This window comes from Thalassophryne amazonica, chromosome 5 (genome assembly GCF_902500255.1).
Source record: "Thalassophryne amazonica chromosome 5, fThaAma1.1, whole genome shotgun sequence".
Classification (NCBI taxonomy): Eukaryota; Metazoa; Chordata; class Actinopteri; order Batrachoidiformes; family Batrachoididae; genus Thalassophryne; species Thalassophryne amazonica.
Window position 1 is genome coordinate 39,639,037 of NC_047107.1, and position 21,523 is coordinate 39,660,559.

The following is a 21,523-nucleotide window of genomic DNA, read 5'->3' on the forward strand; positions in this document are numbered from 1 at the left end:
TGAACGGGTTGGCGGTGTACACGGGGCTTCTGTTTAGGGCTACGCTTCCTCCTCACAGTCACCCAGTCAGCCTGCTTTCCCGGCTGCTCGGGATCTGCCAGGGGGGAACTAACGGCGGCTAAGCTACCTTGGTCCGCACCGACTACAGGGGCCTGGCTAGCTGTAGAATTTTCCATGGTGCGGAGCCGAGTCTCCAATTCGCCCAGCCTGGCCTCCAAAGCTACGAATAAGCTACACTTATTACAAGTACCGTTACTGCTAAAGGAGGCCGAGGAATAACTAAACATTTCACACCCAGAGCAGAAAAGTGCGGGAGAGACAGGAGAAGCCGCCATGCTAAATCGGCTAAGAGCTAGTAGCTACGCTAAGCTAGCGGATTCCTAACACACGCAAAGTGAATAATGTGTAAATAATTTAGAGGATCTGGCTGTAGCCCCAGCGGCTACAGCCAGATCCGCATTGGTAATTGGCACAGGTTTTACGCCGGATGTCCTTCCTGACGCAACTGCAGTTTCACCCAGAGAAACACACACAGACAGCCGCTGGTGTTCCGAAGAGGTCTCATCCAGGGTAGGTCTACTGTTGTTTAATGTAATGTTAAGCGTGCACATAGCATCACTGGATCAAAGCCATAAGCAGATGTAATGGCACTCTATCTTTCTTGATGTTATTTACACACTAAGGATGGGTATTGATAAGATTTTATCGATATCGATGCCATTATCGATTCCGCTTATCGATACCTCCCTTGAATTTTCTGTGTACTAGAAGTAGGCTTTACAGTTTTCTATGTCAACAACATTTTATTGAGTCTTAAAGTAAATACATATGAAATTGGTCACTGGATCCTTGATCTCTGGACATAAATAAAAATAAACTAAATACCTTTCAGCCAAAATTCCTTTCAGACATTTTGTCGTTATTGTCTCTCTATACCTCTGAGCCGAGCTCATCTGGCTGCTGCACGTCAGCGCAGGACTTCTCATTTTGGGAGTCCTAATTAGTGACTTTAATCCGCACAAAAGTAACTCACGATTGTCATATTCTAATATTCTATAGTCTAGAGGAATTATCATTTTCCCAACAAACACCCCCAAAATCAACCGCCGCTCTGAAGGACCGATAAGGGAATTGTTAAGCAAAAAGGCTATTGATGTCAGTGGATCGAATCATTTCTTAACAATACCCGAAAAGAACCGGTCCCTGATACCCAAACCTAGTCATTACGCAGAAATCACGGTTCGGTTCATGCTTGCGTTTAGACATTACGGTTTAGTATGAGCTTGGTACAGTGGGTTTAAAAAGCATCAACAACAAAAAAACAAAACCAAATGTGTAAGGCCAGATTTCTTTAGTGAACGGTGGTGTGTTTCCATTCACATACCTGATAACGGCACAGTCTTCATGCAATTTACGATGTCACTGCTGCTATAGGTCATGGGGAACCAGAAATTTTCCCACACAGGAGATTTAAGGGAGGAAGGTGGGTCACCTAACTCCTGTGTGCAAGGAGCTTTGCTTCCTTTTTCGTGGTGTTTGACTTGTTCCATCCCTCGCCAATCAGCTGTATACTGCAGAAACTGTATTGCTCCCAGTAACTATATATACTTACTTATCTATATCCCAGATCTACAACTGAGCAATTCTTTTTTTTAAATCTGTTTTACTGTATGCAGACTAGACTTATACAACCTACTACATATACAGTACTGTACTTCTGTCCCACTTGCAATGTAAATACATTTCTCTATTTATTCCTTATTCACAAGAGGTATCGATAAGGGAATTGATAGGAATCTGATCGATACGCGGAGTTGATAATGGCATCGACATCGATAAAATCTTATTAATACCCATTTCTATTTGTGAAGGTGTGGCTTCCAGTCATGTTGAGTACCGTTGCTTTTCCCTGACTTGTGTGGAAACCACTTCCTTTCTGCGTCCTGTGCTTGACGCAGAAAAAATGAAACGTTTAATTTTTGGCTTCTGATTCACTTCGTCCTTTGCGTCCGTCACGGTGTTCTGGCATTGAACTACATCGTCTCGGCACTAGGTTGCATCCATGTCATCATGACGCTGCACGACGCAACTCAAAGTGGGCCTGGTGTGAAAGGGGCTTAAGGGCAACGCATCACACTCCCCAATACCACCTCTATTTTCTTTTTCTTCATTCAGAGGCATCTTCTATTTGTTTTTTTTTTCTTCTGTGCTTTTGACACCCCTTAGACACCTTACAGATATTTTGTTTGAGCTCATGTACACTCAACAAAAATATAAACGCAACACTTTTGGTTTTGCTCCCATTTTGTATGAGATGAACTCAAAGATCTAAAACTTTTTTCATATACACAATATCACCATTTCCCTCAAATATTGTTCACAAACCAGTCTAAATCTGTGATAGTGAGCACTTCTCCTTTGCTGAGATAATCCATCCCACCTCACAGGTGTGCCATATCAAGATGCTGATTAGACACCATGATTAGTGCACAGGTGTGCCTTAGACTGTCCACAATAAAAGGCCACTCTGAAAGGTGCAGTTTTGTTTTATTGGGGGGGGATACCAGTCAGTATCTGGTGTGACCACCATTTGCCTCATGCAGTGCAACACATCTCCTTCGCATAGAGTTGATCAGGTTGTCAATTGTGGCCTGTGGAATGTTGGTCCACTCCTCTTCAATGGCTGTGCGAAGTTGCTGGATATTGGCAGGAACTGGTACACGCTGTCGTATACGCCGGTCCAGAGCATCCCAAACATGCTCAATGGGTGACATGTCCGGTCAGTATGCCGGCCATGCAAGAACTGGGACATTTTCAGCTTCCAAGAATTGTGTACAGATCCTTGCAACATGGGGCCGTGCATTATCCTGCTGCAACATGAGGTGATGTTCTTGGATGTGGCACAACAATGGGCCTCAGGATCTCGTCACGGTATCTCAGTGCATTCAAAATGCCATCAATAAAATACACCTGTGTTCTTTGTCCATAACAGATGCCTGCCCATACCATAACCCCACCGCCACCATGGGCCACTCGATCCACAACATTGACATCAGAAAACCGCTCACCCACACGACGCCACACATGCGTCTGCCATCTGCCCTGAACAGTGTGAACCGGGATTCATCTGTGAAGAGAACATCTCTCCAACGTGCCAAACGCCAGCGAATGTGAGCATTTTCCCACTCAAGTCGGTTACGACAACGAACTGGAGTCAGGTCGAGACCCCGATGAGGACGACGAGCATGCAGATGAGCTTCCCTGAGACGGTTTCTGACAGTTTGTGCAGAAATTCTTTGGTTATGCAAACTGATTGTTTCAGCAGCTGTCCGAGTGGCTGGTCTCAGACGATCTTGGAGGTGAACATGCTGGATGTGGAGGTCCTGGGCTGGTGTGGTTACACGTGGTCTGCGGTTGTGAGGCTGATTGGATGTACTGCCAAATTCTCTGAAACGCCTTTGGAGACGGCTTATGGTAGAAAAATGAACATTCAATACACGAGCAACAGCTCTGGTTGACATTTCTGCTGTCAGCATGCCAATTGCGCACTCCCTCAAATCTTGCGACATCTGTGGCATTGTGCTGTGTGATAAAACTGCACCTTTCAGAGTGGCCTTATATTGTGGACAGTCTAAGGCACACCTGTGCACTAATCATGGTGTCTAATCAGCATCTTGATATGGCACACCTGTGAGGTGGAATGGATTATCTCAGCAAAGGAGAAGTGCTCACTATCACAGATTTAGACTGGTTTGTGAACAATATTTGAGGGAAATGGTGATATTGTGTATGTGGAAAAAGTTTTAGATCTTTGAGTTCATCTCATACAAAATGGGAGCAAAACCACAAGTGTTGCGTTTATATTTTTGTTGAGTGTAATTTGGATCATACTGTTTACTTCATCAATTTATATAGGCCTACTTCTTTGTGCAGGGTATCAACATAGTGGGGCCCAGTAATGCAGACGCTCCGCCTCAACCTCCAAGCCCAGCCATGTTCCAGCTGGATATCATCCTAAAGAAAGGGAATAACCTGGCCATCCGAGATCGGACAGGTAGGAAATTCTTTAACATGGTGACATTTAAGATTATAGCATGAGTTATACTGCACAGACTCATCAGGGTGTTTCTATCTCTGCACAACAATGTTCTTTCTTTCATTGGCACAGGCAGGACTGCAGGTCAACAATGAAATGTGCTATTTATCTTTCTATCAAAACTTCACTGTGTCCCACAGGTCCAACACAATAAAAAAATGGCTTTGAAGCCATTTCTTCAGACATGCATAAGGCGGAACATGACCCAACGTGTCATTGTTTCCACCCAACACAACTGCATTGTCATTCAAAGCATCCGTCTTCTTTCAATACCAATGCACTTTTCACTCACATGTACAGCCATGAAAGTGTTCATCTAAAAATGACCAAGTGCAGAACTGGTGCATTTCTATCATGGGTTACAAGAAAGTGGACCAGTACTCTTACCTATCAAGCACAGTGATTTTATTGTATTTTAAAGGGGAATAGAAATGACCATGGTGTTATGTGTCGACGCGGGTTGAGGAGCGGACCTGCGTCAGACAGGACCCAGCGCTAAAAATAACCAGAAAGCGGTTCCAAACAGAAACTATTTATTATTCACCTGTGCTTAAAAGTGTAAAAACATAAAAACAACGTCCCTCTGGTGGAGTGATTCGTGGCTTGCTCTCCAGCGCCCGCAAGGATTAAAGCCGGCGCTCCTGGACTTCCTACCACCGCCAAACACCCCCCAGGTGGACACGACAAACTGATTCTCTGTGAAGCAAAGAGAAGGTGAGGTAAGTCAACAGATACAACTATATCTTCCAATAAACACATGCTATCAGCAACACACTCAGGTCAGTGTCCTTTTTTTACTTTATGCAAATGAGCAGCTTCTCACAACAAGTGGAGGATCACTTATCCTTCACGCCACAGCAGTGAGAAGCAAACTGCACAATTCTCTTCACAATTCCAGTATACTGTGTAACAAAACACCAAGTTACTATCAACAATTACTTAAACACTTAATTACCTTTAGTGTGTGCTGACAGCATGTGTCCTCACCCCTCCCTGCTTCACGGGCTCGATGTGTCAAAACCCAGGCGCGGTCCTCAGCGTCTCACAAACGAACGTCACAAGGTCGAGTTCCCGGCAGTTCTGCTCAAATCACACATGACTTAAATGCAGAACGCCATCCAATTATCTGCTTCAGCTGCAAGTCGTCCAGGTTGCACGTGAGCACCAATCACAGGTGCTTTCCATGATGTTGATGAGGGTGAAGACTCTTCAGCCAGCACCTTCTTCACAGACAAATCAGCCCTCATGCCACCTGGAGAGCAAAGAAAAGAAAAGAACACCAAAACATCCAGCCACGCTCCCCCAACACACAACAGTACCCCCCCATCAACGGGAAGCCTCCCGGCGACCGAACAGACCAGGCCCGAGAACAGCACCTCCCTCCGGGGTCCACGTCAGGAAGCAGACGGCAAGACAGGCACCGCAGCTGGAAGGCCGGCTGGAATCAACAAAAGCCCCAAAACATTCCCCAGAACAAGTCCACTCACACAAGAAAAACACAACACCCACCCAAAACCTCCCCAGGGGACCGTCCCATCAAACCCCGGGAGGAAAGAAAAACTCCCAAACGCAAAAAACCCAACACAGTCCCACAAACACAGTACAAACGTAAATGCATAAAAGAAAAATAACAAACAACCCCCCCAGAATGACCTGCAGAGCCCAACCCCCCCTCAGAAGGCCTTCATTGCCAGTTCCAGGAGGAACAGCCAAAACCGTAATCCCACAAAGGTCCCCAGGTATACATGGAGTAAAACGGTGCTCCCCAGGGGACCGTATCATCAACCCCAGGAGGTACCCTCCCCACAACCCCGGAACCCCAGATCCGGTCACACTTGGCCGGTCGGTCCCAAGCCAGTTCCCCCCCAGAGGACCGTCCCATCAACCCTGGAGGTGGAACCCGGAAGGAAACAAAATAAAACCAAAAAACAACCCCGGAGGACAACCAAAAACAACCCCGGGGGGATATAAAATGACCATAAACCCTGTTACCCTCCCCGGCACCCCGAAAGACCCCAGGTCCCTCCCAGAGCCCTTCGGCGGCTCTATTTTGGCGAACGGCTCAAAATATTAAGCCGGAGAAGGGAACAGGTAAAAACTAACCCAGCTCCAACCCCAAGGCGCAGCGGAGAACCGGAAATACGTCCGGTGCCCCAACTCGACCATACCCCAGCCACTCGGGAGGGGTGGAACTACCGAAATGGCAAACGGCAACAGATCGGCTCACCCCTCCGACTGAGGCATGTCTCCGCTGCACCACACCCCGGCAACACCCATGACAATCGGTACAAAGGCTCACCGAGGCTGGAGTGGAACCGGGTCCTAACCAAACTAAAAAGAACGCCTCTAACACCCCCCCCCCCCCCAGGTGCAGAGGTCTTCTGAGAATGCTCAGCGTGACCAACCTGCACCACCCCACAACCCACAAGACAAGCGGTCTAAGGGCAAGTGAGGTTGGGGTTAGGAATGTAGAGAAATAAAAACAACAAAATAAAATGACCCAACAACCCAAACAGAAAATACCTAAAAACACATACAAAATTGACAAGTAAGTGAGCCCAGGCGGGCTTCTAACCGCCTATCACTCCACCAGATACGCCCCTACCTCCCCAAACAAGTATAACCCCTGATTAAAGAAAACAAAACATTTACTTGTGCTAGAATTTTTTTTTATTTTTTTTATGTGGGTTCTTTTGCCTGTCCCAGAACACTTGGAGTTACGTCACCATTATTTCTCTTGACGCTTACGTGTCGGGGCAATACAGGAATCTCGACTCGTCCGAGCTGCATGGGCTCGTCAATAGGAGGAGCCGGAGGTCCCGTCGGAGGAGCCTCAGTGGGGCGAAGAAGAGGTGGCCCAGCTTTGTGTCGGGGAAAGCCCCGAGACAAAAAAACCCGCTCTGATGGGCGTCCTCTCTCGCGTCCACGCTCCTTCATCCGATCATCTAGATGAATCACCAACGATATTAGCTCATCTAAATCGTTTGGCTCATCATGGACCGCCAGCTCGTCTTTTAATGACTCATTTAACCCGTCTACAAACACGCCCCGTAATGCTGCGGCATTCCAACCTGATTGAGCAGAAAAAATCCGGAAGTCCACGGAATACTCCGCCGCACTCCGCCTCCCCTGCCTGAGATTCAGCAACCGTTGAGCAACGGTATTCGTTTTCACCGGATGGTCAAAAACCAGTCGGAACTCCCGGGAGAAATCCTTAAAGGACCCTAACAATGGCGAGTTGTTACTCCACAACGCTGTGACCCAAGCTAAGGCGTCACCTCGGAGCAAATTTGTCACATACGAAACACGGCTTCCATCAGAAGAGAAGGAAGCCGGTCGCTGAGCAAAAACCAGAGAACATTGCATCAGAAACGAAGCACAAGCTTCGACGTCTCCCGCATAAGGCTCCGGATGACAAATGATCGGTTCAAACACCGAATCTCTGGGTGACGGGGTTATCTGCCCTGGTATCGATGATGCCGCAGCTGGCGCTGCAGGAAGCGGAACGGCTTGAGCTGCAAGCTCCGTAACACGGGCGTCTGTTTGTTTAATTTGATTTGCGAGATGCTGTAATTGCTCCCATATTTTCTCCAAGTGTTCTTGAATCTTTTCGGCAAAAGGAACCGCCTCTGCCGCTCGGTCCATTATGGAATGGCCGGGAACTACTGTTATGTGTCGACGCGGGTTGAGGAGCGGACCTGCGTCAGACAGGACCCAGCGCTAAATATAACCAGAAAGCGGTTCCAAACAGAAACTATTTATTATTCACCTGTGCTTAAAAGTGTAAAAACATAAAAACAACGTCCCTCTGGTGGAGTGATTCGTGGCTTGCTCTCCAGCGCCCGCAAGGATTAAAGCCGGCGCTCCTGGACTTCCTACCACCGCCAAACACCCCCCAGGTGGACACGACAAACTGATTCTCTGTGAAGCAAAGAGAAGGTGAGGTAAGTCAACAGATACAACTATATCTTCCAATAAACACACGCTATCAGCAACACACTCAGGTCAGTGTCCTTTTTTTACTTTATGCAAATGAGCAGCTTCTCACAACAAGTGGAGGATCACTTATCCTTCACGCCACAGCAGTGAGAAGCAAACTGCACAATTCTCTTCACAATTCCAGTATACTGTGTAACAAAACACCAAGTTACTATCAACAATTACTTAAACACTTAATTACCTTTAGTGTGTGCTGAGAGCATGTGTCCTCACCCCTCCCTGTTTCACGGGCTCGATGTGTCAAAACCCAGGCACGGTCCTCAGCGTCTCACAAACTAACGTCACAAGGTCGAGTTCCCGGCAGTTCTGCTCAAATCACACATGACTTAAATGCAGAACGCCATCCAATTATCTGCTTCAGCTGCAAGTCGTCCAGGTTGCACATGAGCACCAATCACAGGTGCTTTCCATGATGTTGATGAGGGTGAAGACTCTTCAGCCAGCACCTTCTTCACAGACAAATCAGCCCTCATGCCACCTGGAGAGCAAAGAAAAGAAAAGAACACCAAAACATCCAGCCACGCCCCCCCAACACACAACACATGGATTATTTATAGCATGAATAAACACAAAAAAAATGTGTTCTTTTGATAGTGCAAGAAACACTAAATTTGATTCAAATAATATTATCTACACTGCGCTCAAACATTCTGCAAGTGTATGAATAACACTTAATTTTTACCACGGAATGCACAAACAAATTCTGAAAAAGCATTTCTGTTCCCCTTTAAGACCACAGCATTTAGATGTGCCTTACATAAGTAAGTTCACCACACACATACGTTCTATTTACAGAGTACAACTGCACATAAAGCTGAATATAAACCTGATGACAAAATAACTAGTGGCAAACACACATCTTTAACAGCTAGTTTCTACCATATTGTCATTACCTTTTGCTCAATGAATTGTCCTTCAATTTTGCACAGATGCCATTTTTTTTTTATTTAACATATCCATGTAAATATTACATTTTCTTGCTATTCAGTATGTCCATTTCCTAATTCTAAATATTACAGCACAAGAACACATTGATTTTTTGCTATGGATCTTGGAAACTGGGGTATATAGTGTTTCATTGTGTACCGACACTACATAGTATGACCAAAGGTGGTATGTATCAACATTCATTGCAGTCTTATCACATTTCTAAAAACAATTATTCTCAGAAATAATACAATAAATTTAAACAAAGTAATTAATACAGAGATGATACCCTCTTCATAAATTGTTATTATCAAAGGACACCACATATTTCATCATTTAATCTGACCATTTATTGTTCTGTGATGTAATGTTATTGTTTTGCACTCTGAATCCAGTATAGTGGGGCAGATATGTGAAAAAAATGTTCACTTCTGGCAGAAACTGAAATTTTGCATACAGGAGTATTTTCAAATGCTGAATTCAAAAACTGCCGGATCCCAGAGGTTTAACAATTGGAGTTACTGCCATCTTGAATTCCAATATGGCTGCTTTGTTGAAACACTGATAGTCACTGTCTTACTGTCTTAGGAAACAGGTTACTGAATTTTGGTACACAAGGGTATTTTGATATGCTGAATTAATAATACACTTATTAATATATAATAATAAATGAATTATTAATACATTAGTTATTAATTCATAATACAGTTAATTTAATTCTACTTTACATTTCACCCACCCCCAGATACTATAAGTCCTGAAAAATGAAGAACATAAGTTAAGAAATTATTGGAAAGAAGACTGTCAGGCATCTTGTTATCCAAAGCTTCAATTGCCTTCAAAAATATTGTATTATCAACAACCCAGACATAGGAACAGCCACCTGAAAATTGAGAAAAATGGCAGGTTAACTAACATATATCAGCCAGTCTTAAGTGTAAAATATCTGCCTAATTTACCTGTAAATGTACTCAATGATATTCTATGCCATCAAAATACTGCTGCATATAATTTGTATTTCATCAAAACCATAAGATTAAAACCTGATTCACTTTAGTTTATTTGAACTGGTCTCCTAGGAAAGGATGCATTTTACCTGGATTAGTAGACCAACACTGTAACCACTGAGCTATCCTTACTCCTACTGACAAACTGTCCGACTGACATTCAAAGGTGATGAGGTGTCAAAGATTGGAGTATGCAATCTAATGAACCAATAACATTGGCGTGTCATTTTACTTCTGGACCACTTGGGAAAAGTGCTTGGATCTAAAACATCAAAATCTGAAATGAGCATACTTCAAAGCTTCTGTATGCAAATTTACATACCTTCTGCTAGATGTGAACATCTCTGGCAATTTTTGTTACATATCTGTCCCACTAGTGATCCAGTGTTCTAATCGCAGTGGATCAGAAAGCATTTTAACTTCGTGAAAAATGTTCTCTAAAATCCATCTGCAGTGTTGTAGAAAAACAACACAATATGTCTAACTACTGAGCTTGTATTAGATGTTCAATGGTGTGATGACAAGCATTCTGGGCTTAGATACCACTGATCATTATTGTAGAATAACTACACAATAGATCTGCCCATGTGCCTCTTTGCCTCTACTGGTGGTTGGCTCTCACTGCGGTATTGTATCACTTCCTGTTCCGGAGCACAGCGGTGTTTTTCTGTATCTGTTAGCTGTTTAATCTGCGCAGTTAGATTGATCTAGTTATCAAGATTATGATTTGTTTCCCAGTGTAATCTTTACATGCCTTAACTAAAGCGCTCCTTCTGCTGAATCACCTCTAAATTATTTCCACATTATTCACTTTGCGTGTTTTTAGGAATCCGCTAGCTTAGCGTAGCTACTAGCTCTTAGCCGATTTAGCATGGCGGCTTCTCCTGTCTCTCCCGCACTTTTCTGCTCTGGGTGTGAAATGTTTAGTTATTCCTCGGCCTCCTTTAGCAGTAACGGTACTTGTAATAAGTGTAGCTTATTCGTAGCTTTGGAGGCCAGGCTGGGCGAATTGGAGACTCGGCTCCGCACCGTGGAAAATTCTACAGCTAGCCAGGCCCCTGTAGTTGGTGCGGACCAAGGTAGCTTAGCCACCGTTAGTTCCCCCCTGGCAGATCCCGAGCAGCCGGGAAAGCAGGCTGACTGATGTGCGAAGGAGATGTGTTGCACTGCATGAGGCAAATGGTGGTCACACCAGATACTAACTGGTATCCCCCCCCAATAAAACAAAACTGCACCTTTCAGAGTGGCCTTTTATTGTGGACAGTCTAAGGCACACCTGTGCACTAATCATGGTGTCTAATCAGCATCTTGATATGGCACACCTGTGAGGTGGGATGGATTATCTCAGCAAAGGAGAAGTGCTCACTATCACAGATTTAGACTGGTTTGTGAACAATATTTGAGGGAAATGGTGATATTGTGTATGTGGAAAAAGTTTTAGATCTTTGAGTTCATCTCATACAAAATGGGAGCAAAACCAAAAGTGTTGCGTTTATATTTTTGTTGAGTGTATGTTTGGGGTACCAGCCTCCATTATTTCCGCTTGTGGAGGGAGAGGTCGGGGTGCCCTCGGTCCAGGCCCACCTCAGGAGGTGCCGATGGGTGTGGCGTACTGCCCGCTCTGCCCTGCTGAAAGCCCGAACGAGGGCCAAGGCCCATGCAGACTGCGGGCGTTCCCCAGCCCCGGCATACCAGCCCGGGCAGGAGGTTTGGCTATCCACCAAGGACATCCCCCTGCAAGTGGAATCCCAAAAGCTCAAGGACAGATTCATCGGACCATTCACCATCCATCCTCAAAGTCCTCAGTCCGGCAGTGAAGCTGAAGCTACCAGCTTCACTGCGGGTTCACCCTGTCTTCCACATGTCCCGCATCAAGCCATGCCATACCTCACCACTCTGCACCCCCGGACCGGTGCCGCCTCCTGCCCGGCTCATCGACGGAGAGCCTGCATGGACAGTGCACAGGCTCTTGGATGTCCGTCGACAGGGCCGGGGGTTCCAGTATTTGGTGGACTGGGAGGGGTATGGACCTGAAGAACGCTCCTGGGTGAAGAGGAGCTTCATCCTGGACCCGGCCCTCCTGGCCGACTTCTACAACCGTCACCCCGACAAGCCGGGTCGGGAGCCAGGAGGCGCCCGTTGAGGGGGGGGGGTCCTGTTGTGTGGGCCGCTGAAGAGGAGGTACTGCTGGCCCACCACCAGAGGGTGCCCTGCCTGAAGTGCGGGCTTCAGGCACGAGAGGCCGATTCGCCCCACAGGAGCAACTGGGAGTGACAGCTGTCACTCATCATCAACGCCAGCTGTCACTCATCAACCACCACCACCATAAAAGCCAGGCAGCATCTCCACCTCACTGCCGAGATATCGTCTACCCGTCAGGTAAACACTCAGCCTTTGAACACGAATTGTTCAGCTAAACGTAAGACAGTCGTAACGTCTGTACTTCTGTGTTTAACTACGATAAATTCTGAGTTTGCAGACGTACCTTTGTACACAAGAGTCTGTAGGTGTGTTTGGGGAGTTGGCGTTCTCCGCTCCTCATCCCAGACTCCGCTAGTGTGACATTTGGATTCTGCACGAACTCTTGGGATAATTGTGATTAGGAGGTGGAGGTATTCCACCAGAAGAGAACTGTGCTGTGCTGAGTGTTTGCTGGGTGTTCACACACCCACCATCATCTGTCTGTTCTTCCTGCCAGCAGTACCAAGTCTGACAGCTGAAGACGGTGGCCACCTGGGGACTCAGGACTTGGCAGCTCTGGTGTGCTTCAGATCCGCTGACAGTGGAAATCATGTGGGATCCGGCTCTTCTCTGGACAGACGTCTTCTATCCTCGAGCCTGCCTGCACGTCACCTTTGTATATTTGGCTGTATTCCAAAATCTGCAATTGTCTGTATTTCGTTGTGCACATTTAACAACAGTAAAGTGTTATACTTTTGGCTCATCCATTGTCCGTTCATTTACGCCCCCTGTTGTGGGTCTGTGTCACTACACTTTCCCAACAATTTTCACATTACAGGGGCATAAGAGATTCCATGGTGTGATGGTTGACACTGATCTCTGTGTGTAGTTATCTGAGTTTGAATGTTTGTGGAACCAGTGGGCTTTATAACTTCGCAATAAATGTTTTCTGAAAGAAAATTGAGTTATTCCATTAAACACAACACAGCAGTTCTGACTGTACAAACCACATTACTGGGTCCAGGTGTGATTTGTCGGCACTCTGAATTGAGTCATCTGAGTTCACATCTCATTTTAATCTGCACTTGTTCTATGATTTAGTGATAAAAGTTCTCTGAAATTCATAAAATTTAGGATCAGTATTGTAGAGAAACTGCACGTCTGACCTATACACATGCTTCGGAGGTACCACGATGTAATGGCTAGCACTCTAAATTCAGTGATCTGAGTTCAGATGTCAGTGGAACCTATAGAACTGTGTTACAAATGTTCTTACAAATTTATGAGTATTATTGCAGAGAAGCAACATAATAAGTCTGAACATTCAAACCATATTACTGGTCCAGCAGATAGGTGAAACAATCATTCATGTCTGGATAGAAGTATGAAATTGGTACGTGCATTATTCAAGATGGCGTCCAAATATGGCCTCAGAGAAACACATTTTTGCTTCTAACTCAAAATTATGACTTTCTAGGGCATAATAATGTATTGTTGATGAATATAAATATTGGCATTCCGCACATGTTGAGTCCAATGTCAAGTCTGTATGACAAACGGTTCTTGAGATACAGCATTTTGAAATAGTCACAAATTGCAAAATCATATCAAAACTTATGAAGATACAAAGGCTGAACATGAACATTTACAGTATATGTCAATATAAATCACATTTAATGATCAATATTAGCACAATTAGAAACCTCAGCAAACTTGTAAAAACAAACCACGGCCAATGACATGCTAAATATTACATCACTTTAGTGTAACTTCAGTGCAATCCATGCATCAATACAGTGAAGTGTTTGAGAGGACCCCTGCTAACCTTCTGGCTGGTGACATGCACCACCACAATAACACAGAGAAGTGCAGCTCAAATTTGCCTTGCTGCATTTGCACAAGCCCCTATAAGCTTTCTTGCAGCCACAAGCTCTTGATATACTTTAGAAGCTTCAGGGAAAGTGGTCCACCTTGGGATGAAGCCTTCCCTGGCCTCATTCCATCCCCATTCTACAGGACATAGTAGATTTTTCACTGAATCGGGGCTTGACACCACACATAGCCACCTTGATAAACAGCTTTTTTGATATGGTCTGTTAAAGTGTAGGTAGCACAAATAATAACTAAAAATGATGAAATGTTGATATTTTAAAAAATCCTGAACAATTAAAGTCGATGATAAGTGCGCAGGTGAAGGATAAATAATAGCTGTCTGAAGCCTGTGCTCTATTTCCGCCCTCAGCTGTGGCCATATTGTTACTACATCATAACTGGAACAGGACCTGCTTATTCAAGCTCAAAATCAATTATAAACACAGCAGATGTCGAGCTGTTTTCTGACTATTTTTTTTTCTAGTGTGGAGCTTCTTTTTTACGTCCAGTCTGAAGGTGTTTTTAAGAACCTGTGGAGGACACAGCCTTATGGTTTTTAGCCTTATTTAGACCACAGTGAGGGAGACAAAACCTTGGAGGAAAACCTTCAGTCTGACAACAATGACGATATTGGCAGAGTTCAGAACACAGAATGGTGATTATAAAATAAATAACTAATGCAAGCGATTTCGGCATGATAAACTGTTTTGTTTTTTGTTTTGCCAGCTCTTTGGTCATAATCAACTGATTAAAAAAAAATTGTTTTATACTATCTGTGACATCAGAACAAAAGTGATGAGGAAGTGTGGATTTTTATTTATGTTTTTTTTTCTTAATAAAATTTACATACATTTCACATCTGAAAAATCACACGAGGGACTGAAAATATCAGCCATTTTTAAAATAAATATTGTTTCCTTCTTCAATACGGTTAATGTACTGTACGTGAGTAGTGTAACACATTATTATTAAACATGAAAACCATTCACACAAGGTTAACCTGTCCGTTTCAGTGAGATCATCTGAAAACCTATCCACCTTTACAAAACGACATCTGAAAATAATTTAATTCCTTCTGTCCTGGTTGAAGAAAAGTCCATTTTTCACACAGGAGTTTGGTGCCAGATTACAGCGGCGGCTGTAATCCGTTATTGTGGCTCATGGATCGAGTCTCTTTTGTTAATGAGCTGCTATGTGCTCCGAGTTGAAAGACTCCCAGTTCCTCATCTGCTTACAACATTTCAGTCTGTATGTGGCGAAATTGTTCCATAAAACAATAAAATAAACTGAAAATACTCAGTTTTGCCTCCGTGTGGAGTGGAGAATCTGCACGACACCGTGCGTGCACATCAATATAAAAGTGTTCCACCTGCCAATCAAAAGGATTCTGCTAGTGAAAATTAACTGTTCTGACACTGAAAACATGATGCAGCTCCAACCCAAACCACTCAGTGGAAACGGAGCTGTCAGTAGCCTGTAAAAATCCAGAAATGAATCCATAAATTAATGGGGCTATTAAGATAATGGTTCAAGCTGTGATGCCACTTCTTCCTTCTTCTCCAATGTCAGGACCAGCCAGGAAGTACCTGGTTTTTAATGACACACAGTTCAAAATCCGAATATTTAGGGGGAGGTGATGGTCTAGTGGTTAAGGGTTGGGCTTGAGAGTAGAGAATCCTCGGTTCAAATCCCAGCCTGACCTGAAAATTATTAAGGGCCCTTGGGCAAGATCCATAATCCCCAGTTGCTCCCAGTGTGTAGTGGGCACCTTGCATGGCAGCAGCCTGACATCGGGGTGAATGTGAGGCATTATTTGTAAAGTGCTTTGAGCATCTGATGCAGATGGAAAAAAAAAAATGCTATGTAAATGCAGTCAATTTTACCATTTCATTTATTTATCTCTTCAGTAACTGCGCACCAAGAAAGGATCAGTTTCAACTGTTGTTTCATTTTAGTCTTAAATACTCAAAAAAACATTACATATCATGTCACCTACACATTAATGCTGCTTTTGTTGGTGGAATGTTTTCAAGTGACTGCCTTGCTTGTGCAAAAAGTGCTTGATGAACTTGGTTCACTTGAAACAGTGGGCAGGTACGACTGTACATTATTAAGGTGTACCGTTCAAGAACAGCTTCATCCTCCGCTGTTGTCACTTCAGGTGTGGAGCTCAGTTTCTTGAACATAGGTGTCACTACAGGAAAAACTGGCCCTGCCAGCAAACGTGAATGTGGTGTCTGAGCCACTGAAATCATGGAAGAAGGGAAGGGCTTTGCATTTGTCAGAATCAAGGTTACCTGCCAAACTGTTTGCTGATACGTAGGTGAAATGTTTTCCCACATCAAATGCCAGCAACAAGTCAATGTCCAACTGATTTACATATGCAACAGCTAGAGCAACAACATCAGTATCAACTGTTCTTGTCAATATTTTCTTGTGGCCTTGAGCATTGCCATGGGCCACATGCAACAGAAGCCTTGTATCAGCTTCTTTATAATCAGTTGGATCAAGGCCAACAGAAGCCATGTCACTTGGTCTGTTGCTTACAACATTCATATCTGAGCCATGTAATGCTCTGGTTCTTTTGGCGGGAGAGATTAGCTTCTCTGCAGTCTCTGACTGGCAGATAAAACAGATAAAACATCTTGTCCAATCCATCACATTCCCTTGACAACCACTTTCAGAAGTTCAGCAGGCACTGTCTTCTAGTGGATTCATGTCATCTTGGTTCCTGGTATTCTACACTTGATAAGCTGGTTTCACCACCACTACAGCCAGTGCTCTACAATAACAACTTGCAATACCTGAAAAAAAAAAATCATAGATTAATACTGGAAAAAAAAAATTAGTGAATAGTGTCTTGGTCTAACAGGGATAACTGGATCTCATGTGTGCAACACAACAGCTTTGACCCTTGCCTGTTGTTCTAGAAGGGCATCTATGGTTTTCTCAGCCATTATGTAACAATTTCTGGGTCTTAATACACATGGGATCTCATTAAGGGCCCCTTCACACATAGTATGAATAAGTACAAATCACGGCGGAACAGCTTGTATGAGCGAACCACTAAAACATCGAGCCAACGGGCAGGCCTGAACTAACCTGCTGTGACGGTGTCATGCACAAGCATGTATGACACCACTGCAGTGGGAACACAGTGCGAGGGATTGGTAAGTTTAAACCTTACTTGTGTGAAGCACCTTGAGGCAACGTTGTTGTGATTTGGTGCTATATAAATGATATAACCTGAAATTGAGCAGCTCAAACATGTGTAACCACATCGCACAGCTGCTGTGGAAAAAAGAAAAATACATGCCACCCACAGGATTTGAACCTGCAATTTACAAAAGCTCTGATTGCCAGCCAGAAACTTTACCACTGTGCTACCATCACTGGCCTGCAAATGGTGTTGAGAAATGCCTGAAATCAACAAGGACATGGATGGGGAGCGCTGTGTGTGGCCGCTTCAGTCCGGCGCAAAGACAAAAGATGTTTTATGTATTTCCACGTGAGGGCAGCAGGCAGAGACGCGCCTATTGGAGGAATGTTGTAAGTTCATGTCCTTCAAAACCAGTGGTGGGCACAGTTCTGCTAATCTGCTAAGTGCTAATGATCAAAGCTAATGTTTTCATTGTCGGATTAGCTTTACAGTTCACCTACAATATGCCAGAAGGTACATCTGAGATGCAAGCCTAGATTTGATGTTTTATTGAAAGAAGACCCTCGTCTATACCACTTCATCATGAAGCTTTTATAACTGGAGATACAAAATGCAGAATTAGACTGTGCACAATTTCTCCAATCACAGCCACAGAAGTCTAAAACTTTTTCTGGGTTGTCTGGGTGTCTTGGTGGCTTTCCTCTCTGTTCTCCTTCTTCCACAGTCACTCAGTTTTTGAGAACTGTCTACTCCACACAGATTTACCATAGAGTGCCATGTTGTTTGTATTTCTTCATAACTGATGTAAATAATGTTGAAGACATATTGGAAATGTTCATGAATCCATCTCCTGACTTGTCTGAAGAAAACAGGCAATTAAACAGGTTATTTACAGGTATTATACCAAAGGGGCTGATTATTTATGCAACCCATCATCTTGGCTTTATATTTTTAATTAATTTATATTGTAGAGATTTGTTTTCAGTTTGAGTCTAAGGAAGATAATTTTAGAATTTTTTATATTGAGAAGCCTGATTTACTTTTTGTATTTGAAACGCCATAAACAAATTAAAATGTATGAAATACCAAGGGGCTGAATACTTTTGCAAGCCACTGTATAAAGCCTGGGTCCCACCCAATAATGAAGGATGAATAATGAGCCACGCAGCATGATTTCTTTGCTATGAGAGGGTTTCTTCAACTATCATGGGAGTTTCGTGGCTCTTAGAGGCATTATCTTCAGTTAACGAGGCTCCTCTCTGAGCATGGTGCTAATTTCAAGAAGTTCAAAATTCAGCAACAACAGTGTGGCGCAGTTTGTGTATGAGTTACTGTGACAACTTAGAGGCATTTGCGTGGTGCTTACGAGTTTGCTAAAAGCCCATTATCCATGCACCTGGCAGCTACACAGGACCTGAGAGGCTATTTTTGGAGCGGCTGCCCTCTTGCACACACAGTTCCACCTGCTCTGTGTGCTGGACACTGTATATAAAATAATTATTTTGTAGCGGATTAATCATTTTCTGCCAAACCTTGGATGCTGAAAACACCTGTAATCGCTTCTGGAATCACAGAGGACTGTTTCATCTGGATGCTTTTTTCCTCTCTTTCCTACTCCATGTGGAAAGTATTTTGAACAGCTTACGGTAACTATTTTTAATGTTTATATAGCTTGATAAAACAGTTCCTAGCTGTAAAAGTATGTCTATAGTTGATTTAATATCTTGTTAATGGATCACATGAGCTCTGCTGTGCGCACTGCACACTGACACAGTGACTCATCACGCTCTAAATGAGCATTTAGGCAGAACGCCAGCTCACGAAAGAGTGATTTTTCAGTCAATATTGGATGAACACAAAGTTAAAATTTGGATGACTGCATGAAAGTGGATGTGTGTTTAAAGCCGCGGAAGAAATAACTCCAGTGAAGCCCCTAAAAGCAGAGCAGAGGTGTGCAGAAACACAGAAGGAGAGCACGCAAAAGAGCGATTTTGTAAACAACACAAAGTTAAAAGTTGAATCACGGTGACTTGTAAGCTGCAGAAGAAATATATATATATATATATATAGAGAGAGAGAGAGAGAGAGAGAGAGAGAGAGAGAGAGAGAGAGAGAGAGAGAGAGAGAGAGATTTTTTGAAAGTGATCCACAGGTGTATATAATTAAAGCGGCCACCTCATTCTGTACGCAAAACGGCACCGTGTGCAAAAGAGCGCTTTTGCAGAAATAAATGGATGAACACAAAGTTTAAAGTGGGATCACATTGTGAAAATGACTGTGTTTAAAGCCAGGGGAAAATTATAAAGCCAGCAAGCCACGGATGGAAAGGAAGCCAGGGAGAAGGAGCACAGAGGCGGTTGTTCAGGAATGGAGAACAGCAGTGCGCACACAAAAGAGCGATTTTGCAGAAATAAGCGGACAAACAAAGTTTAAAGTGGGATTATGGTGTGTGTATTTAAAGCCAGGGAAAAAATAAAGACAGCGAGCCGCGGAGCCAGCGAGGAGCACAGAGGTGGCTGTCCAGGAACCCTTGGTTTGGTTCTGGCTGGTCTGGTGCATTACAAGTGGACAGTAGCCTGGCGCATAGCGCACAACCGTGGAACTGTACTTGAGCATCTATTTTTGGACTGCATTTAAAAAATGTGACATTTTTAAATGCTGCTGTGAATCTGTGAATTGAAAACCCTCACTTTAAAAGGACCAGGTGTGGGAGTGCTGGAGGTTTGGACCAAACCCATCATGTCTTAACGTGCGCCAACATGGCGTTATCCTGGCGCTATCACAGCGCTACGTGGCTTACTGTGGCTGATGCGAGCCATTCGTGGCTCTAATGACAGGTCAGTTGTGGCTCACTAGAGGCTGCTACGTGGCACATGCGGGGTGCAGAGAGACACATAGAGGCACCTTCATAGCAGATACGTGATAGTTGAAAACGTGGGTTGTTCTTCTAATAATCGCTGACACACCCACGTGTGGCTCATTATTCATGGCTTATTATTCGGTGGGACCCAGGCTTAAGCATTTTATGCAAGTGTGTGCGACACAGACATGCAAGATACATGCCCCACATGTGTGTTGCTTTTTGCAACGCCACACTCGTGGGGGCACTTAGACAAATTTCACCACCAGCTCAACTGCTGACTGTTGTCATGCTAATAGCACGAATGGCCACACATTTTCTAAGTGGCAAGTGATGTTAGATGTTCGTGTGTATCACCTGGATTTTGCCATGAAAGGGATCGAATGGGCTCTCATAGCACACACTCTGTCTTTTAGTGGCTAGTGTGCACAAATAGTTGTAGCAACAGGTGTATGAGGCGTTGGAGGCAGCTATAATTTTACAGGTATTGCATACGATTCCTGTTTCATGCACAATTCGACCACATTCGTACTGGCTGAAGGGACCCTAAGAATATATCTCAGTCCTGAAACTTCCACTGTCGTACCTGAAATAAAAAAGTATAAATAAAGTCCACATAAGTGAACATGCATTATTGAGATTACTTGATTGAACTATATCTCGAGAACTATTAGTTGTAAAGACTTGATGTTGGACTCGATGCCCATGTTTATATTAATCAACAATACATTACTAGGTCCTAAAAGGTCAAGATTTTGAGTTATAAACAAAAATGTGTTTTTCGGCAGCCATGTTTGAAAAATGAAAGTACCAAGCAAGATCCCAGGTGGGTCTTGAAAGAGGAGATATTTAACTACATTTGTGCCAAATTTCATGCTTCTGTCCAAAATCAAATCAGTTCAAATCAATTTTATTTATATAGCGCCAAATCACAACAAACAGCTGCCCCAAGGCGCTTTATATTGTAAGGCAAGGCCATACAATAATTACGGAAAAACCCCAACGGTCAAAACGACCCCCTGTGAGCAAGCACTTGGCGACAGTGGGAAGGAAAAACTCCCTTTTAACAGGAAGAAACCTCCAGCAGAACCAGGCTCAGGGAGGGGCAGTCTTCTGCTGGGACTGGTTGGGGCTGAAGGAGAGAACCAGGAAAAAAACATGCTGTGGAAGAGAGCAGAGATCAATCACTAATGATTAAATGCAGAGTAGTGCATGCAGAGCAAAAAGAGAAAGAAACACTCAGTGCATCATGGGAACCCCCCAGCAGTCTAAGTCTATAGCAGCATAACTAAGGGATGGTTCAGGGTCACCTGATCCAGCCCTAACTATAAGCTTTAGAAGTTCAAGAGTGAACAATTCTTATCTATATTGGACATTGTTAGCTTGACTATTCTGGCTCCTTCTGTAATTGCTAGGACTGC

At 43.9% G+C, this 21,523-nt stretch overlaps 1 protein-coding gene across 1 annotated transcript in view; it reads left to right on the plus strand.

Annotated features, from left to right (window-relative positions):
- Nucleotides 1-21,523, plus strand: part of mctp1a (multiple C2 domains, transmembrane 1a) — a 606,655-nt gene that overhangs the window by 195,430 nt on the left and 389,702 nt on the right. Inside the window, exon 2 of the mRNA XM_034170058.1 lies at nt 3,934-4,054. Within this exon, the coding sequence (XP_034025949.1) occupies nt 3,934-4,054 (121 nt within the window). The remainder of the gene's footprint in view (nt 1-3,933; nt 4,055-21,523) is intronic.